At 34.8% G+C, this 13,227-nt stretch overlaps 1 protein-coding gene across 2 annotated transcripts in view; it reads right to left on the reverse strand.

Annotated features, from left to right (window-relative positions):
- Positions 1-2,013: 2,013 nt before the first annotated feature.
- Positions 2,014-13,227, reverse strand: part of KCNJ3 (potassium inwardly rectifying channel subfamily J member 3) — a 142,799-nt gene continuing 131,585 nt past the window's right edge. Inside the window, exon 3 of one of the 2 annotated variants that reach the window (XM_055308336.1) lies at positions 2,014-6,160. In XM_055308336.1, coding sequence (XP_055164311.1) covers positions 5,574-6,160 — 587 coding nt within the window. In that variant the 3' untranslated portion in view covers positions 2,014-5,573. The remainder of the gene's footprint in view (positions 6,161-13,227) is intronic. The other variant, XM_055308338.1, reaches the window with a different exon arrangement.

Genomic DNA, 13,227 nt, shown 5'->3' on the forward strand with positions numbered 1-13,227 from the left:
GAAAGACAGAAGAGAGGAAAATAGAGGGGTGTAAATAAAGAAACAACTTAAGGCTATGAGTTTCCAGATTGAAAGGATATTGCAAAATGGACTAAAATGGGCTCATAATTAGGTGGATCATCTTGAAATTTTAGAACACAGTGGAAAACTAGAATATTCTAAAACCATGAAAGAGAGAAATGCTTCACACGAGGGATTAAAACTCAGAATGGCATCAGACACCTTAATAGCCACATTGGCAAATAGAAAACAAAAAAACCAATGTCACTGAAATTCAGAAGCAAAGTAATTTCTACACTAGGCCAAACTATAAATATTAATAATGAGGAAAATATTAATTTCAAGATATTAAAGACTCAAAACATTTATTGCTATATTTTCTTTCTCAGAAACTCCTAGAAAATGTGCTGCTCTAAAAAGAATAAACCGAGAAAGATGAAAGCATATGTTCCATGAAACAGGGAATGTGACGAATGGAATCCTCCAGGATGATGACAAAAGGAGATCCCAAAAAAACAGCTATAGAGTAGAATTAAATTTACACAATTGAGCAGGTCAGAATGCTTTGGGGAGAGATTTCCTCAGGAAGATAAAACTGTTCAAATATTAATGTGTTTGATGAATTAATAGAAAAGTGTTTATGACACTGGGCTGAATTAATGGTAAGTATACATATAAATAGGCAAAGAAAAAACAAGACAGTTATTAACTCTATGGGAAAAATGCTGTGAAACGTGAGAAAAATGATCAAAACACGTAGGGTCAATTGTGATAGCACTAATGAAAACACTGATAATTAATCTAATTAAAAATATAACAATATTGGAAACTTAGTGTAGGGCAGATGTGGTGGAGGTATCCTGGGTAACAGGAGTTGAAATTGAACTAGATCTTTATGTACCACAGTAAAAAGCAAATAGATAATGCTCCCCAACCCCCAATGGAAAATCAAGAAGCAAGATTAGAAGAATGCTTAGATTTGCATATAAATAACAAGAGAACCACCCAGAGAGCAGGGACTACTGTGTTTGGGGATTTAATTTAACTAAAACTGGCTCAACAGCCTCTCTGAGAATCAGTTTCTTCAAGTGTAAAATGGGGATAATTTCTGTCATGCAGAATTATTGTAAAGACTCAAATGATGTGTGTTAATCACCACGCCAGTGATTGACATGGGAGCTGGGAAACAATAACCAGGAGCTAAGGATGTGATTCCTAATAAGCAGCAAGGAGCTAATGGGCCTTACCGTATTTGCTGTTTATAGCATCCACTGATCATGTGCAGCCCAAATACTCTGAAATAGCCATGATTGCAAAGCAAATTTTTTTCAGGTAAAAAAATCAGACTTGGGAGAGAAAAAAAATTCTACTTACTGAATGACGAGGAACACATTATTTGAACTCCACTAGGGCCATAAACTTCAGGAACTTGGCTTTTCAAATCGATTCTAGAAGGTGCCAGGGGAGTTGGGACACATTACCTATCACAGAACTCATCTGATCTCAAATTAGGAACACGTTTTCCTTAAGAAACATTTTCAGGAAAACTGACTCACCACTTTTTTTTAAAGGTGATTTGATATTTAAACAAATTTGGGAAAACTATGCATTTTTCTACTTGACTTATTTTGGCTTTTGAAATACCGATTCGGTGAAGGACAGGATGATCATGAAGATTCCTTTAAGAAAAGCAGGTCCGAAATAGTCTGTATTATTACAAGCAGGTTCCATATTACTGAGGCATCTCACCAATAAAGAACAAAAATAAAAGTAACCCTCAAGGAATGAGTTATGATGCATTGAATCATTGTCTCCTGATAAACTGAATCAAGGACTAAGAGGCATTCACTGTTGGAAAGAGGAGAAATGATGAACACACTGTAAAAATTAAACCCAATCATGTTTTGAAAGTTTAATATACTTTTTATAAAACTGAACTTGCAGTACTGAATACATGAATTTATAGTTTTGTAATCTAAATGACCTTGCACATTTAAATAATTATTAATTGCATGCCAGAAAATGCAATTAGCTTGAATCTAACTTGAATAGACTACAATGTACAATGTAATTTAAGCACAAATTCTGAAGTAGTGCCCACAGAGGTGCTTTGTCAAGCTCAATTCTCTTTATAGTATGGAATTGTAAAAATTTTTCATAATACAGGTAGACTATAAGCCACCCTCTCCATAATCGCATTCTCTCCCCAACAGAAGTAATTCATTATTGCCCCATCCTCTCTAGACAAATAGGCTCTTCAGTACTGAGACAACTAAATACATTTCTTAGTATTTAAAGCTATATATAGATGAATTTAAAACCACATAAGAATTTTTCAGAAGTAACTAATGATAAAATATCCTTATTTTTAATTTGCATATATTTACAAAACTGTATTCACATATTGCTGAGAAGAATGAATATTTCAATTGAAGATAGGCATTATCAAAATAATCATATCTCTTTTATTCACATCATTTTGATAAATAGAATGAAATATGTTACCATGACAGGAGCTATACCATGAAAGGGACTAGTTTCTAGTTGTTAAGTAGAATTTTTCAGTTCAGTGAACAACATTACATTTTGCTTTCCAACAGTCACCACATTGGTGGGCTGACAATTATCCTGACTTCAGTGGACTTTTATTCTCTTTGATTTGAGCTCTTATAACTTCCTGAAATGGAAATACCAGAGGTTTATGTTTTATTCAGTCAATAAAATGCATAACTTTTCACTGCTGAGAAAACATGTCATATACAGACTGAACAAATGTTACATGAAATCACTTTGATAAGAAGTCCTGCAGGCTGAAATATATGAAACGGAGATGATCTTTCTTGGAATGATCAGTGTCAAAAAAAAATCAGCAAAAAGAGAAGAAAAAGCAATTCTTTATTTTTATCCAAATATATCAGACTTCATAATTTAGTTTCAACAAAAACATAGAGTCACCATATAATGTATCATCCAAACCAGGACATTCTAAGAGTGAAGGGAGTGCTATTATTAATTACACAGGTACGACAGGTATAAACTGGAACTCCCCTGGGTAAACTGGGACCTCTGATCAACTTAGCAATACGGGCTAACCTGCAATTACATGCAGAAATCATACCTTTCCCATAAATATGTGGAAAAGATAAAGGAATAGCATCATTAAGAAAAATTAATTTTGGCAATAGTGTTTCTTTCTCATTATTCAGACCTCTGTTCATGTATCACTCCCTCCCTAAGCCAGTCACCTCTTCTAAAATAGTCCATTCTTATTCCACCCAGTCATTTTTCCATTTTGCTGTCCTGTTTTCTTCACCTTAAACTGATATTTTGAGTATCTGAAATCATCTCATTTGTGTTCTGTCCCCACAGGGCACCTCTCCACTCTCCTACCAATATGCAATGTTCAAATGGGCAGCGACCTCCTCTAACTTAGTTGTAGCCAAATTTCCAGGAGCTAAAACTACCTAGGACATGAAAGGCATGCAAAAATTTTTGTTGAATGAATGAGTGAATACATTCGGAGAGTTTGTCTTTGGTCCCATAGTCTCCTTGGTACCAAAGACAAATTAGAATGACTCTCCAAATTAAATTATGGCTCTATTTAGTTTTAAGTGTTTGGACTAAATGATCTATGGAGTTTCTTCCACTGATAAGAAATATCTCATGCCCCTTGGACCCCTTTCTCTCTCCGTTACTATTTCATTTCCTATAACCAGCCATGGGATCAAGGGGTAGAGCAGCTAACTCTATTCACAGTGGACGAATGCTCAAGGTTGATCATTTTGCCAGTAACAATTCCCTGGGATATGTTTGCACCTACAGAATTTGGTTGATACAGAGGTAGCCAGACGGTATTATTGTAGTTAATGACAGAATTGTTGATGTAATTATTTTCCAATAAGAAAATCATCACAGGATTGCTAAAAAATGGGAAATGATGAGAGCCCAAACCAGTCATTAAGGATAAGTAAGGATTTTGATATTAACAAGGGGAAATAGCTTAATTCTGAACAGACTTACAGTGCAATGCCCAAAGAAATTTTATAGGAAAATCCATGGTATTTTGATAAGGAACACTTAAAAAATTTCATAAAAGTCTCTGCATTCCAGATCTCTATTTCATAGGTGTTCTTCTGAGCAATAGTTTTTATTTCCACTAATGAGTAATAAATATCAGACCTCGGGGTTAGAAAAATAGTACTGCTAAAATTACTTTGGTAGGCCAGGGATCCAGGACACCAATAAAATCATGGTTACCAAACAAACAAACAAACAAGCCCACATGGGTAAAATATCTTCAATTCATCTAATTTAAAATTCTCTCGGGTATATACATAACATTCTTCCTGAACAGAGTGACAGGCATGGGTGGGATAGTTTCCCCAGGTGCAGAAAAAAGTCTGTCCTGATACAATAAGTGCTACAAACAAGAGAACAGCATTAAAAAAGAGACTCATTTAGACATACGTATTTTAAGCATAAATATTTATCATCTGTTTCATTGTATTGTTGTATCTCCTCAAGAATAAATTATTGGTTTTTAAAATGACAGAAATTCCAGAAAAAGGGTGGAAATGCTACCAACTGACTGTTTGAAACAGGAACCATTAATCATGTAATTTCAAGCAGATTCTGATATATTCAAAGTAAGTTGGCTACTAATGGCTACAATGATTCAGCATTTGTTCAGAGCTCATGTTTGTATTAGATCATATACAAAACAGATTTCCAGGCTTCAAGTTGTCCAGAAAAGGACCAATTCTCAAATTAACTAATTTTCACCTAGTACTAGCAACTTTTAAAAATTGTAAGAAATTTTTAGCATATTGGTATGCTCTACAATTTACAAGTTAAATACATGATGGTTATATTTATGTAGGGCCATAAGTAGCATAGACTCAAGTGACTCCCTCATATAAAGTACAATTGATAACTTCCCAGGACCTTAAACAGCAGAAAACATTAAATCAAATTTTAAAATGACAAATAATTTAAGGCTAAAATATTTGGTATTAATAATTAATGCCAGAAGCCTTCCTAGCCTAATAAAGTAAACATGCACAAGAACTACAACTTTGAACAAAACATCACAATTTTATCAGATATATATGTATGTGTGTGTGTGTGTATACATATACACACACACACACACACACATATATAGTTTTTATCGCCCTGAAAGCTATCCACTCATGTTTGGCTTAATACATATGTTAGAAATGTCGTGAAGAGTACCACCTCTTTAAATATATATATATATTTTTTTCCAGAATATACAATATAAATATACCATATATAAATCATGCCATAAAACTAAATGCAAAATTTGCACATTATTGCATGCTTGATGTGATAATACATGCCCGTTAATAAGAACTTTCTTACGATGTCCTCCCTTTACACAACTTTGCTTTCTGCACAGTGGCAATACTTGGGAAGAAAGGGTTCTCAAATATGCATATGTGACTGGGGAGAAAAATGTACCTTTCAGATTCCTTCGAGGATTACCTCATCAGCCAAATATTGGACTATTACTAATTCAAACAGTAAATAATGCCTACGGGGGTGTTTTGTTATGTGAATCGATCAGAGTTCATTTTTCGTAGTTTGGCTGGGAGATTCCCTTCCATCCTGGCTGCTCCTCCAGCCATCTTTTGAAGCTTTGGTGGCAAATCAGCCACTGACTGGCTCATGGGGTCAGACAACATCTTGGTGGTTTTAGACACCAGTTTTTCCTCTGAGTTGCCTGGAACCGAACTTATTCGTTGAAGTTTCATGGGCAAATCTCCCAAGCTGTAGGCTTTTTCTGAAGTCGTAGAGCTCATCCTCAAGAGTTTTTTGGGAAAGTCTTCTCTTCCAGTAATTTTCTGCAGCTTAGATGGAAGTTTTGTTGTAATGTCATCCAGTCCATCTAAGCACTCCACAGAATTATGTCTTTCTTTGCTGTTAGTTATGGCTGGTGCTATTAAAGGGGACGACATAAGAAGCATCTCCTCCTGTTCTTTCACACTATAGGGTGGGGTGGGGACTTCAAACGTCGCGTGGAATTGGGAGTAATCAACTTTAAAGAACCCTTCTTCTAAGGAGATAACAGGAAAAAAACGATGACCCCAAAGAACTTCATCTTCAGTGTAAGATGTTCGAGCTTGACAAGTCATCCCTACAAGCAAAAAGAAAATCTTTGATAAATCATGCATAGGAGAAGGATATATGTACAGTCAGTTTGACCTAAGAAATTCATTTTGCTTTCTTATTTAAGCTTTGAACTGTTTATCTAAGTACATGGAATAAAAGAATATGTTAAAGGTTAATCGTTGTCATGCATATACTTTCTCCTAATGAAAAACACGGGTGACTTTCACTGCACACGTTTGGAGGGCAGTACATCAAGGCATAATTACTTGCTTTTTATCCAAAAACTAAAGTAAAAATGGAATAGACCAATTTCAGAACATGTATGTCTCTAGAAGTGGAGAAATCACAAAATCATTGTGATTTTGCTCATGAAGCCATGTGATATATGAAGCAAACCTGATTTCGCATCCAAACGTAAGAAAGATACTTAACTGAGTATAACTCCTCTTCTGTAAAGCAATGAAATACCTGCATCACAGGACTGCTCTGAGCATGAAATCAAGTAACATGTACAAAAGTGTAAAGTGTGTCGTATTAATGTCCTAACAAAGTTGAGTAAATATAACAATCCCCAGTATTTGCTTAATGAAAAAAAGTTGAAAATATTTTTATATCAGATAATGGAAGGTCACTGTGGTGGTTCCATTCTTCTGGACCCTTAAGGCTTGATGAACTTTTGCTCAAGTCTTAGAAATCTATGCTACAATCAGTAATCTGAGATGTTACCAATTTTGTTCCTGCTATAGGAACCTCTGAAACTGGATGCTGGATATGAGAGCTAAAATTTTGCTACTACACATTATGTTACTTGGATATCATTTACCTCATGCTACTCTTATTTACTCAACCATACTGTCTTCAGAAATCATATATTTAGAGTGTGTTACTATTAAATCAACCTCTGATATTAAGATGTGAACCATGAAGTACATGAATACTTTTAAAACATATTATCAAATTTCAGTCTTATTTTAGTCCAAAGATGTAATTTTCTGTAAGTTGTAAAATCTACTTTCTTCTACTTGTACTATCAGACTTCTAGTAGAGCCTATTGAAGTGTAAAATGATAGACACGTTTTAAAAATGCACCTCTGTAAAAATAAGCATAATTTAGCCAAATAATGACAGTCTTTCTGCTTACATTTTTATTCTCCCTCTGTCAGTTTATAAATAATATCTACTGTGTTTATCCCTGGAATAGTCTGGATAAAGGGATTTCCCTCTGACTAGTGATCACACATACGATACCTGAAATTAGGATAAGTGCATACTTGAAAAGCCATGTTGAAGATAATTTCTTCCCTAAATCTTTCCAAAATCTTGCCTTTTAAGTATTAGTCATATGTTACACTCATATACCATCTTTTCCCAGAGTTTTTAAAATAACTATGCAGAAGATAAATGCCTATCATATCTCAGGCACTGGGTTAGGTGCTCTCTGCATATTATTTCTAATTCTAAGCATTATTCTAACAAGAAAATATTCTTATGTCCAATTTAAAGGTAAGGAATATAGTGTTCAGAGAAATGACTAACTCTTGACCTTCCCTGGGCACAGATCTAGGAAGCTGTAGAGAAAATACAGTGTTACTCCCACTTCTGGGGGTTTGGTTGTTGCTCTTTCTACTTTGCCATGTCTCTATTATTTTAGTTAGGAACCCAATTCTAAACAACCTATCAAATGAACTCTCTCTGTGTCTCTCATGAATAAATAAATAAAATCTTTAAAAAAAGGATGTAGGTACACAAATACAAACATTTCCAACTCAGCAACTCAGTTTTTTTTTAATATTTATTTGTTTATTTGTTTGTTTATTTGGGAGAGAGAGAGAGAGAGAGAGAACAGAGGGAGAGGGAGAAGCAGGGTCCCCAATGAGCAAAGGAGCCAGCTAGGGGGCTCCATCCTAGGACTCTAGGATCATGACCCGAGCTAAAGGCAGATCCTTAACTGCCTGAGCCACCCAGGAGCCCCTAAGATTATTTTTCTTTTTAAAATATTTATTTAAATCCCAGTTAGGGGATCCCTGGGTGGCACAGCGTTTTGGCGCCTGCCTTTGGCCCAGGGCGCGATCCTGGAGACCCGGGATCGAGTCCCACATCGGGATCCCGGTGCATGGAGCCTGCTTCTCCCTCTGCCTGTGTCTCTGCCTCTCTCTCTCTCTCTCTGTGACTATCATAAATAAATAAAAATTTAAAAAAATTTAGAAAAAAATCCCAGTTAGCTAACATATAATGTAATGTTAGTTTCAGTAGTAGAATTTTGTGATTTATCACTTATGTACTCCGTGCTCATCACAAGCGCCTTCCTTAAAGATTTATTTATTTATTTACTAATTCATGAGAGACACACAGAGAGAGAGAGGCAGAGGCGCAGGCAGAGGGAGAAGCAGGCTCCCTGCGGGGAGCCCGACGTGGGACTTAACCCCAGGTCTCCAGGATCAGGCCCTGGACTGAAGGCGGACACTCAACCCCTGAGCCACCAGGTGCCCCACAAGAGCCCTCCTTAATGAACCCATCACCCATTTAAGTCATCCTCTGCCTGCCTCCCCTCCAGTAATTCCCAGTTTGTTCCTCTATATTTAAAAGTCTGTTTTATAGTTTGCCTCTCTTTTTTCTTTCATGTTTGTTCATCTGTTTCATTTCTTAAATTTGACACATAAGGGAAATCTTACGGTATTTGTCTTTCTCTGACTACTTATTTCACCTAGTGTAATCCTAACTCTATCCACATCATTGCAAATGGCAAGATTTTGTTCTTTTTAATGGCTGGATAATATTCCATTGTGTGTATACATATATATATACATATATATATGTATACACACACACACACACACATACCACTGCTTCTTTATCCACTCATCAGTCTATGGACATTTGATCTTTTTCCATAATTTGGCTTTTGTTGATAATGATGCTATAAACATTGCAGGTGTCTCTTTGAATCAGTATTTTTATGTTCAAGATTATAGTTTTTAAATCTGGTTTCAACTCAAGATATTAATGTACAGTCAGCATACAGATACTAATATTAAGCCACTGTAAGCTGGATAAAAGAAAAATGCCTATGATGGTCAATCTGCAGGTCAGACATATATTTGACAGACTTCTTTTCACAAACGTTTTCCCAAAATGATGTTGAAAAAAATAAAATACAATTGAAAAGATTTAAAGGAAATAAATACTGTTTCCTAAGGACTTGTGCATATCATAGTACTCTTCCTTGTGGAGTTCTTTATCTTATGCTTCTTACTCTAAATCATTTTTAAATAATCCATGCTTAGATTCATAGTTACAAATGTCATTTGAATCAAAACAAATGCAGGTAGGTGAACAGCATTATTCACAGGGCACTATATGAATGCGATCTTAACTGGCAATGGGACTGTTTGCGTACTTTAACCAGATTCCAGACTTGAACAAATGTGATGAAAACTAACACGAGCTCATCTCTGTGGAAACTGGTAAAGCAACAGATGCTGCTACTGGAAATAGCTGGGACTTTTGATCCTTAGATGAAAAACATTTTGTGAAGAAAAGATTTATTCTCTGTATTAATTCTTAGATTAAAAAGCTATAGATTGCTGTTTAATGTATTCCAGCACTACTGTGTTGATTGAAAATGATAGAGGCAATGGAGTCTAACCTTTGTCCCCTTTTGGCTTTCCCCCATCCTGATTCTACCATTAAGCTCCTCTTTAACTGAACACTCATTCAAATAACAAGTCTGAGAGCTTTTTAAGTGAAAATGGCAAAGCGAGTTGCTATTTGACAAGTTATTTCTTCTTTTTTTTTTTTTATTTGACAAGTTCTTAATGAAACTTTCAGAATACCTACAACTCAGTTATTTTCTACTGTCTCTGCTGGTCAGAGGTGGGTATGAGATGTTTAAATAGAATAGAGCTACAGGCCAAGGGGAATGTCCAGATGCTGTGACACAGAAAACATCAAATAATCAATAACTTCTGCACAGCAGAGGCTTTATCTAAACCTCAATATAGAAGTTGCTGAGACAGAGAGAGAGAAAACTCCTATAAGGTGGCTGTGTTTTATGTGTGCACTAAACAAAAGGGGAAAAAAAGACAACCTCCTTTAATTAAGCCATGTAACAATAGTGATATGCAGTAGTAACAAGTAGTGTTCCTATAGGGCTTACTGTGTGCTAAGGATCTTTCTATTCTAAGCACATTGTGCAGGTTATTTTGACTTCTCACAACTCTAAGTACTTGAACCCAGCTCCACTACTAATTAATGTGGGCCCTTGAAAACAGCTATTAAATCTCTTTAATCCTCAGTTTCATCATCTGTAAATTAAGACCCACTTCACTGATTTTACATAGAAATTGTGAGGGTTAAATTATATAAATTGCATATACAATAAATATTGCTCATTTTCTTCCAGAACAGTCCCTAAATTCAGGCTATCTGACCATGCTACGAGTTTCGTTTATATGCATACACACAACTGGAAATTTTAGTCAAATAATATATTATTTTTCTTCATCAAATCTGTCCTTTTGTCTTTTTTTTCAAGTTGGCAGGGTTTTTATAACTGAATCAATTCATAGCTTAGCATGTGCAGCATGTGCTATATCACCAGCAATTTCCTAGACGGCCCTATGTTATTGGTCTGAGGCTACTGAATAAAGTCTGTAGCTGTTTTTCCTCTAAAGTGCTCCTAAAATTTTGCGCATCCCCCAAGATATCATAACTGTGACGTTCACTTGGCACTCTTTGCCTGCTCTCTGTTGTATTGCACTGAGCTGAACCCAAGTTTAAATTATAAACTTTCTGAGGAAGTATATGATGTTTTGTTTTGTTTTGTTTTTAATCTTGCTTTTAAAACAAAGACACTGTGTACACCATTGTTCAATAATACTAAGGTTATGGCATCAGGCTCCTCTGGGATATAGGTTGCAAAGCTATTAAGAATATATAAATTGCTTTCAGAAACTGCAGTTTTCAATAGATGGAATCTCTTTAAAGCTCAATATATTCTGCTCAGACACTTTAGAGAAGAGTAGAAGTTTCTGGCATGCATTCAACCCAATATTATCCTCTATTATTTACAAGCACTTGGTCTTACAATGTGTTCACAGACATAAACTTGCCATTATTGCTCAAGCTAGGTCAAAAAATTGTTAAAAGATCAAAAGATAAAAAGAAGAAAAAAAACTCCAATTATATTTGTTAGAAAATGAAGTGTCAATGAGAAATTTAGCAACAAAGATTTCAAATGTTAAGTTTCTCAGTTTCCAAGAAGAACAAAAGAAAGGAAAATAGATTTTTAATGACAACAAAGAAAATGTTAGATTCCCCAAAAGGAATATAAGTGCAGGTGTGAAGAGTCAATGGCAGGTAGAAAATATGACAGATAATTCATGATCATACTGCTAGAAACCTATTTAAGAGACTCAGGATAGTATTAGGGCTTTGAATATGAACTTGGGGTTGCTGTGGTTTTAACCATACACTATTAGTAAGATTTTAGGCATATTATTGAAATTATCTGAATCTTAATTGCTATAAAATATGGATAGTTATAAGGGATAAAAATATATAATTTATAAGGTTATTATTATTACGAATTATATAATCTATGTGATGGGTCTACCATGTTACCTGGTAAATAATAAAGGTAAATAATTGCTAGCTATTATCAATCATTATTGTTATTGGGGCTCCAATTAGTTAAAAGGTCATTTTAGATATATTTTGATTCTTTAATGATCACTCTAGTTCTCAGAATCAACTCCAAGCTAATGAAATAAATTTTTCACTGTTTCTATTAATTTGACATAAACCATGTTGTCTATACTTATTTGAAATAAGAAGAAAGGCCTATTCGTACATGCGATATAAACAGAATAATGTCTGGCATGGTCAACATGGTTTACCCTGCACAAATGTGACTGACGTTACCATAGTCAATATCTCCCTCAAAATACAATTACTTCTCTACTGGGTTGACAAGGCACTACTTTCAGTTTTCCACTCTCAATTCCTACGGAAGTATTTCAGAATTTAACCAATACACTTTCAACTGGTTATCACTGCCTTAACCTAATAGTGAAAATGTTCCATTCATAGAGTATCTCTTTCTCTCCTCCTTTATGGTACCTATTAAAAACATGTTTCTCTGCACTGACAATTAAAGAGCCAGAACAATAGCTACCTAAATCTATCCATTCTATGGTTTTTCACTAAAAATCATAGAATGATTTTTCTAAAACTGATGATGTAAATATAATGGAACCAAATTACTGTTGGGGAATACCCTGCATCATTAGACTGACAGCAGAAAAGATACCTTTCAAAGGGTAAATATAATACACTTCTTGCTTAAAAAAATTTTTTTTTCAAATAATGCTGGAATTTAATTATTTTGAAGAACATTATCTCTAGTCATAGGGAAGAAAACTTTTTGCAATACTGTCTAAAGCAGTAACAGACATGTCAGCTTTTTAAAAATGTTACATACAAATCACAATAATTAAATGCTTACATTATTCCCGTTTTTTAAAAGCTATTCCTAGAACTTTGCTTTAAAATGTCATTCATAACCACTTTGTGTGGTGTTATGAACTGAATGTTTGTGTCCCCTTAATACATAAGTTGAAATACGAACCTCTAATGTGATAGTACTGGGAGGCAGGGCCTAGTAACTTTTAACATACATGATATTTAAACAAAATAAAATTTAACAAGAAATAAAAAACAAACCACAAGCTTATGAGCCTATCTTCCTAGTTCCTTCAAAATCTAGTTCTAAGTGTCCATTATAGTTTTATCTCTTTAAAAACTCATAACAATAACTACAGGACCTAGTACAAAAAATATGTTAGATCCAAAGTATCTTCTATAAATAGTGATTATCTCCACCATTCTATGAAGTATGTACTATTCTTTTTCTCATACGATAGATAACAATACTGAGGTACTGGGAAGGGAAATAACTTGTTCAATGTCACATGACAAGACATGGTGATAGTCAAGGTACAAAGTCAAGCCCTTCAATTCCAGAAGCAGCCTTTTTAACTTCTGGGATATCCTCTCCAACGTTCTTGAATGGATGGGTTTCCCATTAATAAT

The sequence above is a fragment of the Nyctereutes procyonoides genome, unplaced genomic scaffold (genome assembly GCF_905146905.1).
Source record: "Nyctereutes procyonoides isolate TBG_1078 unplaced genomic scaffold, NYPRO_anot_genome, whole genome shotgun sequence".
In the NCBI taxonomy this organism is placed as follows: Eukaryota; Metazoa; Chordata; class Mammalia; order Carnivora; family Canidae; genus Nyctereutes; species Nyctereutes procyonoides.